Consider the following 22,891-nt stretch of genomic DNA (forward strand, 5'->3'; position numbering starts at 1 on the left):
CGGTAGGGGGGAGATGGGGAGACGTGCGATCTGGGGGCAGGGGGAGGGTCGCACACGGCTGGCGGAGGAGGGGGATCGCACAAAGGGGAAGAGGGAGAGGGGAGTTCGGCCAGGGGAAAAAAGAAAAAGAAAAAAATAAAAGGGAAAAAGGGAGAAAGAAAGAAGGGAAAAAAAGGAAAAAGGAAGGAGGGGAAAAAGAAATTGTCTTCAATTTTACCGATTTTTATTAAGTTTACTTGAGCAAATTTTATTGACTGAGATTCAAATTTAAATCATGTTAATAATTTAAAATGCTTTCAGGATATTTTAGAACATCCGAAAAGCTTCCAATTAAATTAAATTAATTTACACTGGGTTTTCTCTTTGAACTTTAATTAACAAAATATTTTTAATACATTATATGTATTGAGTTTTAGTTAGGGTAAAACTCAGAGTGTGACATGCAACCTAGGTATACCTCATAGTTTTGTCAATAGAATCTTCACTAAAATTGATGCTTCTTTTTGTAGCTGTGATGCTGCAATAGATAATATTTAATGATTGAATGCATGTGTTTAATTAAGTATGTGAATAATGTAATTCTAACTTGTTCTTTTTTGTGGATATATCAGCTGCAATATCTTCTGTAGGTGCACTGTCTTTGTTTATTGTTGTATCTTCGACATGTGTGCTGAGATGGATTTTTCATTAGCATTTAGCAAGTATAGCGATGAATAGAAAACATGAGAACAACAAACCTTGAGATACTTGTATATGTTGTATGTGTTGGAAGCTGTAGTAGATCTTTGGTCTTGGAAGGTTGGATTAGAAAGATAAGTTATACTGAAGAAATATTAAATGGTATCTTCAAATAATATTTACCAACCTCTTCAAATGTCAGCATAGGGTTTTCCATAGTGTTATCAATTGGGAAACTCCTTTTCAGAACATAGCTGATGGGGAATTTAGAAGATGAATCAGTATTCATCCCTATAGTAAAGAGTCTTTTTTTCCAATGGCATTATTAAGAGCTGTTGGATGATCAAATGAGTCTATCTTCATGTTCTGAGAGGCATGGGCTGCATCAAGCTCTACCAGGTCTTCAGCAACAAGAGAAAATGCCACATCATCTAAACTCCCTGAATTATCTGTAATTGTCACAGGGAGTTTATACCTGAAGAATTATAGAGCAGTTAGTTACATGTATATTGGTACATTACAGTTTTTGAATTGTTGGAATGCAAGTTGAGAAACTAACATTGGTTTGGGGAATGAGACTTCGCATGCACATGTTTGGGACTCAGTGTTATAGCTGTACGGAAGTTATCTTTGCAAGTGCACTGTAAGTTGCTCCTCGCTAAGCGATAAAAAATATAAGTTATACATTGTGTAAAGAAAAAAGTACATAATTTCAATAACAACGCAGATATTTCTTTATGTGATCAATTTTACCTGAAAGGCTCAGACAGGCATTGCAGATACTTCATCTAGGGTGTACATTTTTCCTGCTGCTTGAATTGGGGATAAGCGTATAACCTTAGGGAGCTGCTATTGAAGCCTTGGAGATTCCCATTTGTACCTTAAATGTGCAAGGAATAACTTGAAAACTTTACTGATAGCAGGAAGCCCGAGTTCAAGTGGTTTGTTGGGACTAAATAAGACTACCTGAGCCGCGCTCTTTTGAGGGATTGTAGGTTAACTTACCCCGGCGCAGAAAACATAGTAATAGATTAGTACATGATTAATTAATTATTAATTATTAGAAAAACATGAAAAAGAACTTTTCTATAGAAAATTTTTGCAAAGTATACACCGTTTAGCCGTTCGGGAAGCGTGCGCATGGAAAACTGGGGAGATAAGTTATCTTAGCAGTGCAGCCGACCACGGCCCTAGAGCGATACTCTGCCACCTGAGCTATATCAAGGTCAATATGAATATGAGTAGCAGAGCTCGAAGATGCTTCTGTTTTTCCTGCAATCATAGGTGGTCAGTGGGTCTTTGCTATGTGTGAGGACACAATTATTTTCATGGAACAAACCTGAAAAATATCCTACAGTAAGACCAGCAAATATTACTACTACAATTCCTTCCTTTGATTTTTTTAGTACTTCATATTCGTTGAATGATTCTCCATATTGTCCCCAGAGAACTACATCTTGAATCGGTTGTCTACAAAAGTGGAAAAATAAAAACAATTAGTGAAATTACTGGAATTTTTAAATGTTTTGGAAGAGAAGCATACTCCTGGTTGTGAATTTGAATTCTTCTGATATTTTTTCCTGATGTTGGGCTTGCAAAATCATATGGACCAACATGGCTGATTACACCAATTAAATCTAAACAAAACATGTCACATAATGTTAAGTATAATTGATATTATAAGGGGGTGGATTAAAAGCAAGGATTACCTATCAGAGGTTTGGCTGTAATGTTTTTTCTTGGAACTTGATCAAATGGGCAAAAGTTGAAAAAATATCTCGGTATTGTTGATCCTCTAGATTCCAAATGATGAACTATTGTGTCATGTTTAAACTGGATCATGTAATGCTGGGGCTGATAGATATATGTTTTCCTTCTGGCATCAACAACAATGGTATTGCTAATCAGGTAGACAAATCCTTCAGTTAGCAGGGGGCAAAATTGTTTCTCAAACTTTTTTGGCACACTAATTTGTGCCACCGAACCCTGCAAGATCATTACACATAAGATTCATGGTTAATATTACGTAAGAAATTGACATACATGTTCATCTAAGAGGATACCATCAATGCTGATCAATGGATTTACAGATTTTGATTTCATGTTTATAGCATCCCATAATCTAATTAGACGTCCAAAAACCTTGCAGTTTTGCTGGCCAACAACTACATCTTTTAGTGCTACGGTTGAGTTTGTCATTGAGATAAATCTAAAAGGAAAAAAAAATAATATTAGATAACCAAGATATTGCTTATGTTCAGTGCAGCATGTAAATTGAAGTAGAATGGTACCAAAACAATGAATAAGATATGGCTAAAAATATACCAGATATTTAGTTCATGCGTCTATTTATTTGGCTAAAAATCTCAGAATACACTACATTGTGTGTGCAATTTTCATAAGAAATAGGGTTATTCTCTATTAGAACTTTCAAACCCTTGGGTGAAGTAACCCTTGAGAATGCAACATACAATTGACCATGGGAGAAAACAGGAGATGGCAGATAGACAACAACTCTGCTCAAGGTTTGCCCTTGGCTCTTGTTTATTGTCATAGCATATGAAAGATGTATTGGAAACTACCGACGTCTTAATTTGAAGGGCCACTTGGATTGAACTGATGTTGTAACGATCTGAGGAATATATGCTTTAGTACCTTTAGCTTTTCTATGATTATCTCTCCCTCAATCACACGACTTGTCAGCTGCGTGAAAATGAGTCTAGTCCCATTACATAGGCCCCTTGATGGATCAAGATTACACAGAAGCATTACAGACACCAATTTTTAAGTGCAACACATGTTCTGGAAGTCCATTTATAGAAATTGTGTTTAGGAATTCTGTTGGATACAGTGCTTCTAGAGTGTTATGGTTGGAACAACTATCATCAATGGAATCTAAGCTATAATATGACATTTCAGTAGCTGCTACCTGAGCAATCATTTTGTTGTTTATTTCTGAAACCACCACATTTGTACTGGCTAAAATTGCACGTTCGCACAAGAATGATGTAAGATTTCAACCCATCCAAATTCCTACAATCTGGTGAGAAGGAGAGATCGAGGTATCTCTATGAAGACGCTTGGTTGGTCTGGGACATCAACGTAAGGTTCTGAACAATTGCCTACTCTCAATAGCCATTCAACAAAGTTTCTAAGCTCTTCTCTTTCTAATTTCGATGACAAGGAGCGTTTGACGAAAATCTCCACCAAGAACCACTGTTATACCACCAAATTGTTTGTCTGCTGCATGTGGGCTTGTATCAAACAATATATCTCGTAGAGTCCGATCTAATGCTTCAAAGAAATACTTATGATTAACGAGAGCTTCATCCCAGACAATGAGTGATTTTTTTTTGGAACAGTTCAGCTAAATTTGTATTCTTCTTTATACTGCACATTGAATTCTGGAAAATTTCCAATGGGATCTTGAAACGGGAGTGAGGTATTCGTCCACCTGGAAGCAACAAGGATGCTATTCACGAGGATGCAACAGCTAATGCTATCTTCTGGCTTCTTATAGAATTGAGCAAAGTCGCCCATAACAAGGTTTTACATTCCGCTGTTCTGCCATCGACTTCACCTCCGTCAGCTACTTTTGCCACTACATCTTCTTCCATGACTTGGCACCGCCGGCTTGGTCACCCCGGCCGTGACGTTTTGGCTCGTCTTCGTCATAGTGCAGATCTTCCTTGTACTAGAACGCCTGATGAGTATTTTTGTCATGCATGCCAGTTAGGTCTGTCATGTTAGACTTACTTTTTCTTCTTCGCATGCGAGTCATGCCTTTGATCTTATTCACTGTGACCTGTGGACTTCTCCTGTCATCAGTCTTTCTGGATTTAAATATTATCTGGTGATTGTTGATGATTTCTCCCATTACACTTGAACTTTCCCGTTGCGTGCTAAGTCTGACACGTTCTCCACCCTCCTCCACTTCTTTGCCTGGGTCGCCACTCAGTTTGGTCCACTACTAAGGTCGTCCAGTGTGACAATGGCCGTGAGTTCGACAATCACGCCTCCCGTGCCTTCTTTCTTTCTTGTGGTGTTCACCTGCGTATGTCTTGCCCGTACACCTCCCCTCAGAACGGCAAGGCTGAGCGGATGATCCGCACTATGAACGATGTTTTGCGCACCCTCCTCCTTCAGGCCTCCCTTCCTGCCCGTTTTTGGGCTAAGGGGCTCCACACTGCCACCTACCTACTCAATCGCCTTCCTTCCACTGCCTCCCCTGCTCCCACTCCCCACCACGCTCTTTTCGGCACACCTCCTCAGTATGATCACCTCCGTGTCTTCGGGTGCGCCTGCTATCCTAACACCTCTGCCACTTCTCCCCACAAGTTGGTGCCTCGCTCGACTCGGTGCGTGTTTCTTGGTTACTCCCCTAATCACAAGGAGTATCGTTGCTTTGATCTCACCACTCGTCGAGTCCTTGTCTCCCGGCATATTGTGTTTGACGAGTCAGATTTTCCCTACTCCACCTCCACCACTCCCACTCCTGACCCTAAGTTGGAGTTCGTGTTTTTTACTTGGTCCAGCCACCTGTGTATCCCTTTCTTGCAGGTTTCCCGGGTACACCGCCTCCATTTCTGGTGGGTTCTGCTGCGCCGCGCGTGGCTCTGGAGCCTACTCCCGCGCCCTGGGCGGCCCCGACGTCCCCTCCCGCGCCACGCGCGGCCCTGGAGCCCACAGTCGCGCCACGCGCGGCCCCGACGCCCCCTCCCACACCACGCGTGGGCCCAGCGTCCCCACCCGGGCCACGCGCGGCCCTGGAGCCTCCTACCCAGCCCCTGCTTGTCTACCGACGCAGGACGATGCCGACCACAGATCCGATGCCTCCTCCACCTGAGCCGCCGATCCACCATCGGTCTCGCTCTCGCCTCGACCCGGTGGTGTATCCTCCGTCCGTCGTCCATCGGGATCCTGGCCACACTCATCCCATGGTGACACGGCGGGCGGCAGGTGTTCTCCGGCCTTCGGCCTTCTCCGCCACTACGGGTGAGCCGGGGATCTCACCACTCCCCTCCTCTCTCCACGACGCCCTAACTGATCCTCACTGGCGTCAGGTGATGGAGGAGGAGTACGCTACCTTACTTGCAAACCAGACGTGGGACCTCGTGCCGTGTCTATCTGGTTGCAATGTGGTGTCCGACAAGTGGATCTTGACGCATAAGCGTCGTGCTGATGGTTCCTTGGATCGCTACAAGGCTCGCTAGGTTCTTCGGGGCTTCACTCAGCAACCTGGTGTGGACTACGATGAGACTTTTAGTCCGGTGGTGAAGCCTGCCACAGTGCGCACTGTCCTCTCGCTTGCTCTCTGTCGCTCCTAGACAGTGCATCAGTTGGACGTGAAGAACGCCTTTCTCCACGGCACTCCGTCTGAGACAGTCTACTGCAGCCAGCTAGCAGGGTTTGTGGATTCCAACCGTCCAGATATAGTGTGCCGACTCAACAAGTCTCTCTATGGTCTAAAACAGGCTCCTCGGGCTTGGTACTCACGGTTTGCCACGTTCTTGGCCTTCCTGGGGTTCACCGAGTGTAAGTCTGATACCTCCCTATTTGTCTACCGTCGTGGCACCGACATTGCATACTTACTGCTATATGTCGATGACATCATTCCTGCTGCCTCCAGTCAGTCTTTGCTCCAGCACATCATCTCCAGCACATCATGTAGTCACTACAGCGGGAGTTTGCTATGAAGGATTTAGGTGTGCTCCATCACTTCCTAGGTGTCACTATTGAGCCTCGCCCCTCCGGACTCTTTCTTCATCAGCGACATTATGCTCTTGATATCCTGGAGCGAGCAAGGATGACAGACTACAACCCGTGTTCCACCCCTGTCGACACTCAGGCTAAGCTTTCTACAAACTTGGGTGACCCGGTTGTTGACCCGACTGCCTATCGGAGCCTTGCCGGTGCCTTGCAGTACCTCACCTTCACTCGGCCGGACATCACTTATGCCATCCAGCAGGTCTGCCTCCACATGCATGATCCTCGCGAGTCCCATCTCGCTGCCCTGAAGCGGCTCCTCCGGTATGTTCGTAGCACCGTCGACTACGGCCTGGCCCTTCACCAGTCTCCTTCCACCGAGCTTGTTGTTTACACTGACGCCGACTGGGCTGGTTGTCTGGATACTCGACGCTCCACCTCCGGCTACGCCATCTTTCTTGGCGGCAACTTCGTCTCCTGGTTGTCCAAGCGACAGCCTGTGGTCTCCCACTCCAGTGCAGAGGTGGAGTATCGGGCTGTGGCTAACGGCGTGGCTGAGGCGTCTTGGCTTCAGCAGCTCTTGGCGGAGCTCCACAGTCCACTCGCCAAGAGTACCGTTGTCTACTGCGACAACGTCAACGCCGTCTACCTCTCCACCAACCCAGTTCAGCATCAGCGGATGAAGCATGTGGAGATCGACTTGCGCTTCGTTCGCGACCGCGTTGCCATTGGCCATGTTCGGGTCCTCCATGTACCAACTACCTCCCAGTTGCCGACATCTTCACCAAGGGACTCCCCTCCTCGACCTTCTCGGAGTTTCGTTCCAGTCTCAACGTTGCCTGTGGCTAGTTGTGACTACGGGGGGTGCGTGTATTTTACTTCGTGTCCAGTCTTGGAACTCCGCTGCGCTGGTAAGTTCAGACTGCAGGGGGTGTTGGTGTATGGCCTGTGAGGCCCAGTAGAGCCCACTAGAGGCACATGTATCAGTGTACTTATCCCCCTTCTAGGGTTGGATCCAAGGGCAATTCTGGGATTATTCCAACATTGAGGAAGATTAAATGCATCCATATACCAGTTGCTATTTGCTACAAAAGGGCCAAAAAGACCAACGAACACCAACCTGCAGGACAGAGGACAGATATTCCTTCCCACAAACCAAAGAAAAGTCCAAGGTGGATTAAAATGGTTGATTTGCTAAAAAAAAATATTTCTCCTCGGCAAGGTACCTATAGATATATGCAAACACTATCAGTTGAAACATACACACACACTTTGAAAATATAGATAGGAACAAATGCAAAACAAACAAGGTAGTTAATTTAACCTTACATACAAAACAACCATTGAAAAAATATAAGTCAATAAATCAAAGAGGAAATTTGCATAGCTGAATCCAATGGACATAGCTGAATCCAATGGACATATTGCATAGCTGAATCCAATGGACATATTGACACTAATCCTATCAAAGTGTTCCACAAGAACACCACTTTCAAATATGCTCCTTGCTAGTGTGGACCTCAGATGCAGTGATGAAATACTGACCATCATTGCGATGATTCAAACTGGGAACATATTCTATCGGCCAAAGGAAAAACAAGCTCAAGCAGATCGGAAAAAGGGCAACCTTTTCCAGCCAGAAGGGGATCATCTCACGCTACTCACTGTGTATGAAGCATTGAAAGCAAAGCAATTTTCAGGTCCATGGTGCTATGAGAACTTTGTTCAGTTAACATCCCTAAGGAGAGCACAGGATGTGAGGAAACAACTCCTTGAGATCATGGACAAGTACAAACTTGACGTTCGTTGTCTCTGCCGGGAACGATCTGACCAAGGTGAGGAAAGCCATCACTGCTGGTTTCATCTTCCAGGCTGCCAGGAAGGATCCCCAGGGAGGATACAGGACCATTGCCAGTGCGCTCTTCCAGCAGCCAGTGCGCTCTTCCAGCAGCAGCCAGAGTGGGTTATCTATCATGAAATCATCATGATCACGAAAGAGTACATGAGGGAGTTGACAGCCACTGACCCAAGATGGCTTGTTGAACTGGCACCGACCTTCTACAGATCTGTAGACCCAACGAGCATCAGTAGGTGAAAGCGCCAAGAAAGGATTGAGCCTCTTGTATGATAGATACCACGAGAGCCAAACTCATGGCGCCTCTGCAAGCGCCGCGGGTTATTGACTGTATATATAGCTTTTACTTCCCTGGTTTTAGTGCTTCTCTTTATGCAATGCAATGTAAGCCTTGTACTTGTGCAACTGTAAATACACACACTGCTGGTATTTGCCATTACATATTATGATATTATAGTTTATACTCTCTTCGGTCAAAAAATTTAGCATTTTGGACAAGATTTGGTTAAACTTATAAAATTCTGACAAGTATTTTTGTATTAAAATAGATTTGTAAAACCTAATGTTTATGATATTATGATAGTACTTTTCGAGAAGAATCTATTTATACCATTTGTTTTGTATTTAAACTAAACATTTAAGAAATGATTGCTTGTCAGAATTGTAGAAGTTTAACCAAATCTTCTCCTAAACGTCATATATTTTTGACCGGAGGAGTATGTATTTATTCTGTTACCTGAATATGAACATAATGTTGGGTAAACTCTGTTCATTACCTTCACGTTTCTCCTTATCAGTTAAGCAGATGCCAAATGAGGCTTGCAATTATGGAGTTACCCATTTCTAGTATTTTTGTTGCTAAAACCGAAGAACCGTTTCTAGTATGTTTTAAACCGAAGAACCGTTTCTAGTATTTTTGTTGATCCTAAAAAAGTTGCCCATTTCTGGATATGTTCCATGAAATTTACTCTGTTTTATCCCCCAAAAATTACGGTGGAATTATCTAAACTGCTATGTTCGGGATGGTCATCGGTTCATCGCCCACCAAACCTGGACACTTTTAACAAAACTGTATTGATATTTTGATGTGTTTCATCATTCATTTTATTCAAAAAAAATTTGTATAGTTACTCCTTTCGTTTTATATTATAATATTATTGTAAGACATTTTGGCTATATTTAGATTCATCTATATTTCAATGTATGTTATTTGTCTAAATTTATTAGCATTCATATAAATTTAGATAATGCTAGAAAGTCTTATGAAACAGAGATAGTAACATTTATTTTGTTATGATTAAATTTATCACTAATAGTATTTTGACTATAACTTACATTTTGGTATATTTGCACAAATGTTTTGAATGAGAAGAATGGTTAAGCATGTAATAAAAACTCAGCGGTGTTATCAAGAAAGTAACACAATTTTTTTGATAATGTAGTCGTTAACATGGTTCATCAGCATGTGTTAATTTCAATGCCCTTTTAGACAGTTTACAACGAGATCAGTTATCCCAAGGGCTCCAATGAGCCACAAGTTGACATGGTGTTGATCTAGAACCACTGTTGATCTATCCATAATTTTTTTATCAAATCACTACCTTTATTTAATTCTCATTACAAATATTACAACTGTTCCTAGAACTCAATCACAATGGTTGAACACAAAATCTTCAAAGAAATGGATATCAAGACTATATTGTAAATCACCACACACAAAAACAGAGTGGAAAATGAAGAGCAAAAACTGAAAAATATCCCAAAAAAAAGGGAGTGGGAAAAAGGGGATTGGATTTGGACCTGTTGCCGAGATAGCGGTGGAGGCTAACGATGAGGGCCTCCTCGTCGGCGGTGAAGTTGCCGCGCTTGATGTCCGGGCGGAGGTAGTTGATCCACCGGAGCCAGCAGCTCTTCCCTGCAAGAGACATCCATCTCGTCAGCGCGCCCGAAAGCAAAAGCGCAAACACAAAAAAACGGTGTACATATTTAAAGTTTGGAAACAAGCCATACATAAAGATGAAGACGGTACCAGTAGATTACATGCAGACTGCGGTTGAAGACTATGCAAAAGTCTAAGATGCAACCAATGGGTAAATATAAGTTTGTCCAAACCATTAGAAAAGTCATGTGTGAAATTTGTACATCAATATTCTGGACATTTTTAATATAAAAATCCCTATTTGATTGTTTCAATTCCACAATTTGTTTCTAAAACCCATAAATTTCTAAATCTAAACAGGCATGATTCATTAAATTTCTGATTTTGAACAAACACAATGTCCATGTCATGGTGACCATAAACAAACATGATCAATAAAATTTCTAAATCTGAACAAAGAAGATTCCAAAAATTTTTGATCCTGAACAAACACAATGCCCCTGTCATGATGACTCTAAACAAACATGATCCCTAAAATTTCTGAATCTGAACAAACATAATGCCCATGACATGGTGGATATAAGCAACATAGTGCCCATGACATTCTGAATCCCTAATCCTTCTGAATGTGAACAACATAGTGCCCATGCCATGGTTTGTAAACATGGCTTTTGAGCAGCACCAAAGGAGGTATACGTTCATAATTTTTAGGGACAGAAATATTACATATCCTTTTAATGGTTCCTGAAAAGGCTTGGCTAGCACCAAAGGAAACGACATAATTCTCCTTGCCATGGTTATATTTTGTTTAGCAGCCACCAATTAATTTCTGACATCTCCTAGAGGAGCCCTTACACAAAATCATAATTAAGAAAATAGAAATATTAGTAGCAGGTCCAAACTGTAGTAACCTGGTAGAGTTTGCTGGTGAATTGAGGTAGCAGCAAAGAAAGCATAAAAAATATTAAGCCAGGCCAGGCCCCCTTCAACATATTCTACCTCTGCAAAAATATGGCCAGAGGTGGTTCAGATGTATCAAAAGACTAGATTTGATCATCTTTTATCATCCTTTTTGGTAATTTTACCATGTAATGCAAATATTAGTTTGGCAAAAAAATTACCAACGCACAAGAAACAGTTATTTTCGACCAAATGGACTATGATCGATTATTTGGTTGTTTAGAGGGCTAGAACATAAAGTGGCACTGAGAGAAGAAGCCCGACATTTGTACAATGGAATAACCCATTCAAACTTACCATTTGTCAAGTCATTCTAACTGTGATTAAAGCAAGCAGCTTGCACACATCTAATCCCCACCCAAAAAAAATTAATCAAATCCCCAAAATCGAACAAACGTGTGGGCACGTACCTGGAGGTTGCGAGCGAGGGCGTCGAAGTCGATGGCGTCAACGTCACTGCCATCATCGCCTCCGGCTGTCGTGCGGTAGTCCTCCATGGAGACGATCACGACGCACCGAGGCCACCTTCTCCGCAAGGCTGCGCTGCGCGTAACAACAGCACGGCCACCATCGGCCCGAAATCAACCAACCCACCAATCAGCAACGAGCGGCAAGCGCGCGGCGGCGGAACGCACCTGGTCTTGGCGGAGCCGGTGGGCCCGCCGATGCATGCCGACGGTGACGACTGACGACGAGGCCGTCCTTGCGCTCCCGCAGCTCCTGGATCGCCTCGACGAGGAGGTAGAAGCCGCGGTCAAAGGACTGAGGGAAACCCAAGCCCTACCACACCAGATTAGTTAGCTGAAACGGAACAAATGGAGGGCGCTCCCCGAAGAATCGGTCGAGGAGATGGGGGAAGGGGGTTACCACGTGAGCGGGAGGGACTGGAGGATGGAGGAGGAGGAGGAGGTGGCAGCGAAGGTGGATGTGGGGGAGGAAGGGGAGGAGGGGTAGTGGAGGCAGCCGCCGGCCTCGAGGCACCCCTGCACGAGGTCGGCGTCCATGGCGAGAGGTGTGGGTGGAGTGCGGAGCGGGAGGGACTGGAGGATGGAGGAGGAGGCGGCGGCAGAGATGGATGTGGGGAGGGAGGGGAGGAGGAGTAGTGGAGGCAGCCGCCGGCCTCGAGGCAGCGCTGCACGAGGTCGGCATCCATGGCGAGAAGTGCGGGTGGAGTGCGGACGAAGGAAGGAAGGGGCGACGACAGACAGGGGTCGCGGCTTGCTTGGGATGTTGGAGCCGCCGCTGCTGCATGCTTCGCGTGTGGGACTGGACTGACTCTCTCGGCCGGGTTGGGTCGCATCGGCACGACCTTTGCATCGGCGCTGACCTGGCGGACGCTGAATGTTACCGTTACGGAGTTAGCCGTTAGCGGCTTAGCTGTCAGCCTGCACCGGTAGTAAGCGTGTTCAGTTTCACTGTGTCTCCTCGTTTGAATGCTTATAAATTAAAAGTTAAATTTTAAAATTAATTTTAAAGCTGACTTTATAGCTTTCTATCATAGTTTATTTTGTAACATTTATTTTTAATCTGTGGACATATATATAAGTTTTACCTATAAATTATATTTTATTTCGCCAATGAACGTAACTATGGCAAAGAGGTAGGGGTGGACTGCGAGAGTAAAGTTCACCGTCAATCTTTAAACTTGGATAGAGTATCACTTATACTTACAAAGTTACAATTTAGCAAAAGAAACGTTTGGCTATGTATTGAATGTCGATGTGTCTATACATCATCGCGGTGGTTTGCATATGGTGTTCTCCGTAGTGCACGTCATCTACCATATAGGCCGTGTTCGGCACGAGAGGGTACGGGGGGGGGGTTAGTTATCCGACGCGAAAAACGTAGTAATATATTAGTATATGATTAATTAATTATTAATTAAAAAATTATAAAATAGATAAATATGATTTTTTTAAAGCAACTTTCCTATTGAAAATTTTGGTAAAAAATACACCATTTAGCAGTTCGGGAAGCGTCCGCGTGAAAAACGAGGGAATATGGGGACAAGAAGAGGAGAACCGAATGCAGCCATAGTCTACCCTATACACAAATTGGTTTTACTCATCCTTCATCATTCTTTAAATTCAATAACTACAACTCACGTCGTTAGATCAGACGGCCACGAATGCTTCCAAACTCACGTCGTTAGATCAGACGGCCACGAATGCTTCCACCTCTCCCGGCGCAGAATGCCCAATCCACAACGCGTCACCACCCCCATGACCCCGAGATCCCTCATCATCTCGCCAGCGAGTGATTCCCTATCATGTTGCTCCCCTAATCCTGCTCCCCCAATCTCGAGTCATTGTCGATCTGAAACTACTGTCATCACCATCCTCCTATCCACATTGTCGTCGTTGCCTCTCGCGGCGGGGGCCGCCCCACAGCCTCACCCAAGCAATAATTCTCAAGGTTTGCCTAAGACAAGAAGGATGTGATAAAAGAGGAGCTGATCAAACTTTTGGTTGTTGGTTTCATCAAAGAGGCCAAGTACCTAGATTGGTTGATGAATCTTGTTCTGGTTAGGAAAAGGAACAATCAATGGCATATGTGTAGAATGTCTGGACTTAAGGATCTGTCTTGGTCTGCCACGTATTGATTAGGTTCTTGATTCAATAGTCGGGTGTGAATTACTTAGCTTCCTTGACTACTACTTGGGTTACCATTAGATTAGTCTGAAGGTTGAAGATCAACTGAAATGACCTTCATCACACCATTGGAAGCCATATTGATACAACAAAGTGTCGTTCGGTCTAAATAATGAAAGGGAAAGTTATCAACGCGCTATTCAAGGATGCCTTTATTCTCACATCAGGTGCAATGTGGAGGCCTATATCGATAATGTGGTGGTCATATTGTATTGTGCATTTTCTTTTGTAATTTGTTAGTTTCAACAATTTGAAATTCTGCATATGCCAAGCATTCTTTCATCTTTTATTTTAACCTTTTGTTCCTCGTATCCAGTCATTGCCTCAATTGCAGTAACATCAGCAAGCTGCAAAAGTAAGCAATTGAATCAAACTAGTCTACGTCTCTGCCATTTGTTACTTTGATTATCTAAACGAGTTCTGACAAAATACCACTAGTTAATAACGACTATTCTAGCTTTGTATAATTAATTATAAGTTGACACACATTGCAAGTGTAAGTTTCTAAGTTTAGACGGTAATTTCAAAACCTGTAATGCCAAGTTTATAAACTAATTTCAGAGTATTGCAACAACGAGTTCGTACACTAACTTCAGAATCATTGCAAGGATAATTTTAATTAATTAATTTATATTATCTAATATTTGCAGAAAATTTAAACTTTATAAAGCTAAATGTAATGAAAATTACTTTATACAAACATGAATTCCATCCCATACAACTTCCTGTCTCCTTATATTAAATAAAAAATAATTGATGTTTGTATATATCAAATGAACAAAACAACCATGTAACTCTCAGACAATACACAATTCAAAGTCAAATGTGATTGTACAATACCTAGCAAATATTTATCGCATGAGTTCCTTTTAGTTCAAAAAATAACACACCATTTTAACAAAGTGAAATTACATATGATGTTTTAAATGATTGTGTTGCCTGTTCATCATTATCATGTGATGCACATATCCTTTAATGTTTCAAAAAATATTCTGTAGTGATACATTATTTGATAGATCAAGTAATTTACTTATTTCACATAAAAAGTTGATGATAACAAAATATTTCTATAACCCTAAATACCTATTTCTATCAGCAAAGAATTATCTCTAATGTTATGGTTAGTGATTTAGCTACTTGGGTTCTATGATTAGCACAAATGTGGCATGATAGGTGATGAACATAAACTTCATTGGTCTTGGTATCATTATCAGTATGCTAATGGCTTTTTTGTCTACTTGTACTACTACAACGACCTTGTTTCTAATTAGTAAGGTTATTTCAAACATATGAAATTTCTATAACTAGTAAAACAATTTCTAATTTAGAAAGTCTCTAGTATATATAGAAAAATTGTAGAAGAGGTGGAATCCATTCTAACTGGAAGATCTCACGAAGATGATTTTAGTCATAAGATTTAAAGAATGATGAATGAAGAATGAATTATGAGTAAAATCAGTTAGTATACATGGTATATTTATAGAAACTATGAATATATATATATATATAATTTCTTTGTCTTATTTTAATTTTAAAAATAATATCTAACAATGGAAACTCTATAATTTGCAATTTAGAAAGTCTGTATGAGGAGAACATGATTTTAGCCGTCAAATTTTGTCTGATATTGCGAACATGATTTTAGCCGTCGAATTTTGTATTGCGTGGTTTTAACAATGTCATGTCATCAAAACATGTTTAAGTAGATAAATAAAATCAGTGCTCTCAATACAAAATTTAACTTCATAGTCTAAATGTTCTGAGCAGTAAACAAATGCTTCTGAAATATGTTACACCGTGAGTGTAAATCCTAAAAAGCGGCTCAACATAAACATCGTTGGTGCCTTGGGGGCCTACTTGTCGGTGTTCCATGATCGAGCAGCCATACTAGCATGACACATTTGACACTTCCCCGGCAATATGATGCGTCGTCAAACAGAAAACCTATAACAGCAATATAAACCTGGAAACAAGGAGAAAAAAAATCGCCATCCGGTGCAGCTTGCTACCAAATACGGCAACGACAAATATGACAGCACAGGAGAACAAAAAAGAAAAAAAAAATGCAGGCGTCAAAATTTGTTGGTGCAAAATCAACACAGAAGACTTTGCACATAATATGTGTTTCTCCGCGTAATGAATAATTACTTGTTCCATATTCTTAGTTGCTCTCTTCCACAAGTTCTTCAATTATTTGCTGCGCTTCAGCTAGCAACCCCTGCAAAGTCAACGCTTCCGACACAGTGAAATCGCTCTGAACAATACCAGTGAGCCGCCTCAAGCATCTGATGTACTCATTCTTGAGAGCCTTCGATGTGAATTTCCGTGTACAAGGCTGCAAGAGTAGATTTGGTCTCAAAAGGGAAATTTGATTGTGTAATTTGTGCTTTCAAACAATATATTAATCGAACATGTAGCATGATGCTGCCTACCATTCACCCTTGGTTTGCATTTATACTGATACAGGAAGTTGAAAATGGATTTAACACGCACCTCTTTGTGAAGTGATATACACTTGTTAAGAGCCAGTTCAACAGGATATAAATCTTTTTCCTGAAATTAAAGAGTTGGACAAGTTAGAAATACTAAAGGTAAGCTAAATCATTCTCAGGACATAAATCTTGGTCCTGCAATTAAAATGGAACTGAGATCAAAGTTTCCATTTCACACAGAAAAAGTCTTGCAGTTCATGAAGGCCATCACAACTATTGTATCATTTGTAAAAGGAAAAATGATCAACTTATAATTTTAAGCACTAAATCCCTGCTTCCTTTTTTTTCCCTTTCAAATACGGAACAGAGTTGCCTATCATTTCATTGAAGAAAGCAAATTTTCTGTTGTAAAAGCGATGCATTTCATTCTGAGCTAAAAATTTGTTATAGTCAATGATCAATGATGTCCCATTCCATAGAGCACTATAGTAAAACTTAAAGACACTAATAAGATTGTCATATGTTCCCAAACTTCATTTTAAAGTTGATGCACATTTCCATATATAGGGCCTACAAATGAAGAATCTAAGCACAAGTAACAACTATCAGAAGAGAAATATAATTGAATGCTTCCATGATCTTAAAAGAACGAGGGAATTTAAAAAAATAATAAATTTTAAATGCATAAATAAAGTTAACAAAGTACCCCTGGAGGTAGCATACTCATCATTCCACTTTCAAGAAGTCCCGCAACTTCAAGTGCTTGCAACTGGATGCATAAAATGTAAAATCATGTTATTAAACAAAATTTAATAAATTTGCCTGGTTAAATATCATATCCATTGTCACGGATGAGGAGATTGGATGGAGGATTATGACGAAGAGAATATTTGAAGGCAGTAGCTGGACGTGGCTCTGGACCTCACTAGTGCGGAGGAGCCGTGTTGGACACCGCACGGACGAGGCAGGGAATACATGATTGGCAAACTAGACTTTATCGATTGATTTTCAGCAGAACCAACGTAAAATATATATAGTAGACCCAAGAGATATAATCCTAACAGCTAAGAGATAAATAACTAATCAAACTCCTAAACAAACTCTGAACCGTAAATAACTAAGCAAACTCAAGGGCATGGCGGATGCTCTCCATGCCCTCGACTGCCCGGTGAGCGACATGATCCTAGTGCCCCATGTCATGAGGGGTCTCAACAACAACTACGACCCCCTTCGGACCTGGCTTCCTCGGCAGCGGCCCTTCCCCACCTTCCTGCAGGTCCGGGATGACCTCAGCCTCGACGAGATCACCCGGGGCCTCTCGCCTGGCTCGTCCTCCTCGTCCACCTCCAACGCTCTTCCACCGGCTTCCTTGACCCTGCTTGCCACTTCTCTCCTTGGAGCTCCTCCCCCCAGGCCAAGCGGGGGTTGGGGGGTCGTGGCGAGCATCGTTGCCGGAGTGGGCGTGGTGGTGGTTCGGGTGGGGGCCATGGGGGAGGTTGTGGGTCCTCCCATCGCGGCACCTGCTCCTAGAGGTGCTCCCTGGCCATCCTTCCGCAGCCCATGGTCAGGGCGCATCTCGATGTGGCCCTTCCAGACTCCAGGAGGTGGGCTCGTCCTCCACACCAGTCCATGGCCATGTTCGTTGGCCCTACTTCCCCAATGTCTTGGATTCCCGCTCTACCTAGCCAGCCTCCGACCTGGTCGGGGGATGGGACCAGGCGACACTGGCCTAGTCCTTCAGCACCATGTAGCTGACATCGCCGGTCAGTGCGGAGTGGATCGCCGACTTGGGCACCTTGTACCACACCACACCTGATGCCAGTATACTTTCTTCCGTCCATCCTCCCCAGCCTTCCTGCCCTTCCACCATCATAGTTGGCAATGGTTCTTGCCTTCCTGTCACCTCTGTGGGCTCTGTTCCTGAATCCTTTCGTCTTCCTAATGTTCTTGTTGCTCCACAGATGGTTCACAATCTTCTTTCCATTTGCCAATTTACTGCTGACAATTCTAGTTCTTTTGAATTTGACTCTTCTGGTCTAACTGTGAAGGATTTGGCTTTGCATCGTCCACTCCTCCGATGTGACAACCAGGGACACCTTTACACCCTCCGTCTTCCTACTTCCGCTGTTCCATCATCGACTTCACCTTCGTCAGCTGCTTTTGCCCCTACTTCCTCTTCCACTACTTGGCACCACCGGCTTGGTCATCCTGACCGCGGAGTTTTGGCTTGTCTCAGTCGTAGTGTAGGTCTTCCATGTACTAGAACACCTGATGAGCATTTTTGTCATGCGTGCCAGTTAGGTCGTCATGTTAGGCTTCTTTTTTCTTCTTCTTCACATGCGCATCATGCCTTTGATCTTATTCCCTGTGATATGTGGACTTCTCCTGTCATCAGTCTTTCTGGTTTTAAATATTATATGGTGATTGTTGATGATTTCTCTCATTACTCTTGGACCTTTCCGTTGCGCACTAAGTCTGATATGCTCTCCACCCTCCACTTCTTTGCCTAGGTCACCACTCAGTTCGGCCTCACCATCAAGGCTGTCCAGTGTGACAATGGTCACAAGTTCGACAATCACGCCTCTCGTGCCTTCTTCCTCTCCCGCGGTGTTCACCTGCGCATGTCTTGTCCATATACCTCGCCTTAGAACACAAGGTTGAGCGGATGATCCGCACCACGAACGATGCCGTGCGCACCCTCCTCCAGGTCTCCCTGCCCGCTTCTAGGCCAAGGGGCTACACACTGCTACCTACCTTCTCAACCGTCTTCCTTCCACTGCCTCCCCTGCTCCCACTCCACACCACGCTCTTTTCGGCACACCTCAGTATGATCACCTTCGTGTCTTCGGGTGCGCCTGCTACCCTAACATCTCTACCACTACTCATAAGTTGACACCTCGTTCGACTCGGTGCGTGTTTCTTGGCTACTCCCCTGACCTCAAGGGGTATCGCTGTTTCGATCTCACCTCTCGCCCAATCCTTATCTCTCGGCACATCGTGTTTGACGAGTCGGATTTCCCCTACTCCACCTCCTGATCCTGCGCTGGAGTCCGTGTTTCCGACTGACCCGGTGGTCCAGCCACCTATATCTATGTATCCTTTACCTGCAGGTCTCCCGGGTACACTAAAACCGCTTCCGGTGATCTCAGCTGCGCAACGCGTGGCTCCGGCGCCCTCTCCCGCACCATGCGCGGCCTCGGAGCCCTCTTCAGCGCCACGCGCGGCCAGACGTCCTCTCCCACCCAGCCCGTACTTGTCTACCAGCGTAGGTCGACACCGACCCTGGGTCTGGCGACCCGGGCGACTCCACTGCCAACTCCTCCCGAGACGCCGGTTCACCCTCGGGCTCGCTCTCATCTTGATCCGGTGGTGTACCATCCGCCTGTCATCCATCGGGATCCTGGCCACATTCATCCCATGGTGACCCGACGGGCGGCGGGCGTTCTCCGGCCTTCGGCCCTCTCCGCCACAGCCGTCGAGCCAGGGATTTCTCCACTTCCCTCTGTCCGTGACGCCCTGGCTGATTCTCACTAGCATTAGGCGATGGAGTATACTACCCTTCTTGCCAACCAGACGTGGGACCTCGTGCCACGTCCGTCTGGTTGTAATGTGGTCACAGGCAAGTGGATTTGGACGCATAAGTGTCATGTTGACAGTTTGTTGGATCGTTACAAGGCTCGCTGGGTTCTCCAAGGCTTCACCCAGCAGCCTGGTGTGGACTATGATGAGACTTTTAGTCCGGTGGTGAAGCCTGCCACAGTGCGCACGGTCCTATCACTTGCTCTCTCTCTCGCTCATGACCGCATCAGCTGGATGTGAAGAACGCGTTCCTCCATGGCACTCTGTCCAAGACAGTCTATTGCAGCCAGCCAGTGGGCCTCCACAAGTCGTCCTGATATGGTTTGCCGCCTCAACAAGTCCCTCTATGGTCTGAAGCAGGCTCCTCGGGCTTGGTACTCTCGGTTTGACATGTTCTTGGTCTCCTTGGGGTTCATAGAGTGCAAATCTGATACCTCCCTGTTTGTCTACCATTGTGGCCCTAACACTGCATACCTACCACTATATGTCGACGACATCATACTTGCCGCATCCAGTCAGCCTTTGCTTCAGCACATCATCTAGTCCCTGCAGTAGGAGTTTTCTATGAAGGATATGGGTGTGCTCCACCACTACCTGGGTGTCACTGTTGAGCCTCATCCTTCTGGCCTCTTTCTTCACCAGCGACAGTCCAAGCGGCAACCAGTTGTATCCCGCTCCAGTGCTAAGGCGGAGTACCGGGCTGTTGCTAACGGCGTGGCTGAGGCGTCCTGGCACCGACAGCTCTTGGCGGAGCTCCACAGTCCGTGGGCCAAGAGCACTCTCGTCTACTGTGACAACGTCAACGCCATCTATCTCTCCACCAACCCGATTCAGCATCAATGGACGAAGCATGTGGAGATCGACTTGCACTTTGTCCGCGAATGAGTTCTTATTGGCCACGTTCGGGTTCTACATGTCCCCACTACCGCCCAGTTTTCCTGATATCTTAACCAAGGCTTGTGGGTAGTTGTGACTGCGGGTTGTGCGTGTTCTATTTTCATTCTTGACAAGTCTTGAACTCCGCTGCGTCGGTAAGTTCAAACTGTGGTGCAAGGGGAGGGTGTTGGCGTATTGCATGAATGAGGCCCATCTAGTGGCCCATGTACTTGTGTACTTAACCCCATGGAATACAGATTTTGAATTATTCCAACAATTGGAGATGCAATCCAAACTAAGATGATCTTCCATTATCACCAAGAAACTTACTTGCTAGGTGATGCAATTCCCATGCAAGTATTTAGGACTGCCTTTCGGTATCAAACAACAAAAAAAACAAGAAATTCAGTCGGTAATTAATAAGGTAGTGAGGCGGCTGCTATATTAGATTAATGACATATACATGTTCAGACAAGCTATAAGGCTGAGGTGTCTTTGGAAACAGTGCAGCCTTTACAGACCTCTAGTTTTGGCTGCAGATAACGGTGATGCAAGCACTGTGAGCCGACAGGCATTGGGGAATATCGGCAGGCATTGGGGAATAACTGCAGCTTTAGGGTTGTCTCAGCATTAGACATTACTACCTCAGAGCAGGATGTCATGTGCTAGAGCCTGCCAGATGCTATTCTTCCAAATTGGTCTATACGAAGCTCATCCTTGGCCATGAACCATTTGAGGAGTGTTGCAAATACTTTTCCTGTTGGTTCTACGCTAGACAGCCAACAGATTGAAAAGGTATGGGGTCAACCACTGGACATGCATGTTCCATGATCAGGACATGTAAACCATCGAATATATACTCACACAATGTCCAGGATCAAGCCAGGTATGGTGGAAACCCAGACATAGAATATTAATCCTTGTCATATATCTAGTCGGTTGCAGCCTGCTATCTATCTTTACATCTTTCTTTACAATTCGGAACCTCCTTCCCTATACGAATATGTACACTACACAGGTATACCCCTCATCCAGGTATCCCATAGTATGTAAGAGTTGAAATAGTGCAAACATAAATAAGACAACATAGGAAAAAATGATATACGAGATTACTAGGTGTCATAGAACATACAAGTGCAGTAGTTGCTGCAATCTTATCCCTGTCCGTAGTTCGTCCATTGTTGAGCTTGTTCAAGTCTTTCCTTGAATCGTATAATATTCCTTCTGCTATCCTATCATGCAAAATATTCATGATTCATCAGTAGTACTATTGAAGCAATTCATAATGTTATTTATTTTTAGTATTATGTGAAATAAAGAGAACAATAAGTATTAGAGAAAATCTTAAAGATAACTGGTTCGATAGAATTAGAACTCAATGAAAGCAATTACCATCTGCTAAAATCATAGGGAACATTTCTGTCTGTGTGGTACCATAATGGGAGGTCCGGAAAAAGTTTCAACCCCGCTCATTGCCCAGAATTATGTTTACAAGCAGATAAGAGTTATGACATTTTTTTACGAAAAGGACTTGCAGAATTGGTGGTTACCTTAGGCTAAGCATGGCAGCCTAATGCCATTAGTAGCGCTACAAGGCTAGTATGCCCCAAAAGTACACAAGTCATTTGGAACAAGTAAACAAGTTGAAAGGATATGCTACACATATTTCATTTTATGGTAACTAGACAACATCATTGCTACTAACTGCTGGCCAGGTATGCTTACCTCAAAATGCAGGACCAAGGCAGACTAGACAAGGTTAGTTAGGCTTCTTAAAATGCAGAACCAACAATATCAAACTTCTCTGTCTTTTAAAGGCCTTCATGAAGTTCACCTAAACAGTCTCCAATGCCATGAATGGAGTCACGATACCAATGGTAACTGGACACCATCATTGCTACTAATTGTTGGCTAGCTAAGCTTACCTCAAAATGCAGGACCAAGGCAGACTAGACAAGGTTTTTAGGCTTCTTAAAATGCAAAACCAAATATCCAACTTCTCTGTCTTATAAAGTAAGGGCTTCATGAAGTTCACTTAAATAGTCTCCAATGTCATCAACGGACTCACGATACCAATGAAATACTAATTCCGTCTCACAAGAAGTGCCTTTCTAGTATTCAAATTGTCTAAAAATAAGTGCCCTTCCACATACCTATTTTTCCCTCAAACCTGAAGGAATAAGTCTTGGCTGGTTGGTCTTGGTGTTGTGGTGTCCTTCCCTTACTTTTCAGCTTTCAATTTTCTAGGACAACATCTAGGACGGGTTGTTTAGGA

General features: G+C 43.6%; 1 protein-coding gene and 1 long non-coding RNA gene across 11 annotated transcripts in view; both read right to left on the reverse strand.

Moving 5' to 3' along the window:
* Positions 1 to 527: 527 nt before the first annotated feature.
* On the reverse strand, positions 528 to 11,617 carry LOC107305502. 9 transcript variants are annotated; one of them, XR_005812630.1, is made up of 8 exons: positions 11,489 to 11,617; positions 10,040 to 10,154; positions 2,742 to 2,887; positions 1,793 to 2,664; positions 1,645 to 1,678; positions 1,432 to 1,558; positions 1,238 to 1,336; positions 529 to 1,153 (listed from the first exon to the last, which is right to left on the reverse strand). It is a non-coding gene; the product is annotated as an uncharacterized LOC107305502 (long non-coding RNA). The 9 variants fall into 9 exon arrangements; XR_005812634.1 differs by lacking the exon at positions 2,742 to 2,887 and having other exon boundaries at positions 531 to 1,153; positions 1,793 to 1,950; positions 2,055 to 2,664; XR_005812629.1 differs by lacking the exon at positions 2,742 to 2,887 and having other exon boundaries at positions 532 to 1,153; positions 1,793 to 2,315; positions 2,388 to 2,664.
* A 3,741-nt stretch (positions 11,618 to 15,358) lies between these two features.
* Positions 15,359 to 22,891, reverse strand: part of LOC102720552 (nephrocystin-3-like) — a 35,588-nt gene continuing 28,055 nt past the window's right edge. For both annotated transcript variants that reach the window (XM_006662202.3, XM_015841923.2), the window contains exons 16-19: positions 21,749 to 21,848; positions 16,868 to 16,930; positions 16,223 to 16,282; positions 15,359 to 16,064 (exon numbers count right to left, since the gene is read on the reverse strand). In XM_006662202.3, the coding sequence (XP_006662265.1) occupies positions 15,891 to 16,064; positions 16,223 to 16,282; positions 16,868 to 16,930; positions 21,749 to 21,848 (397 nt within the window). In that variant the 3' untranslated portion in view covers positions 15,359 to 15,890. The remainder of the gene's footprint in view (positions 16,065 to 16,222; positions 16,283 to 16,867; positions 16,931 to 21,748; positions 21,849 to 22,891) is intronic.

Source organism: Oryza brachyantha, chromosome 10 (genome assembly GCF_000231095.2).
Source record: "Oryza brachyantha chromosome 10, ObraRS2, whole genome shotgun sequence".
In the NCBI taxonomy this organism is placed as follows: Eukaryota; Viridiplantae; Streptophyta; class Magnoliopsida; order Poales; family Poaceae; genus Oryza; species Oryza brachyantha.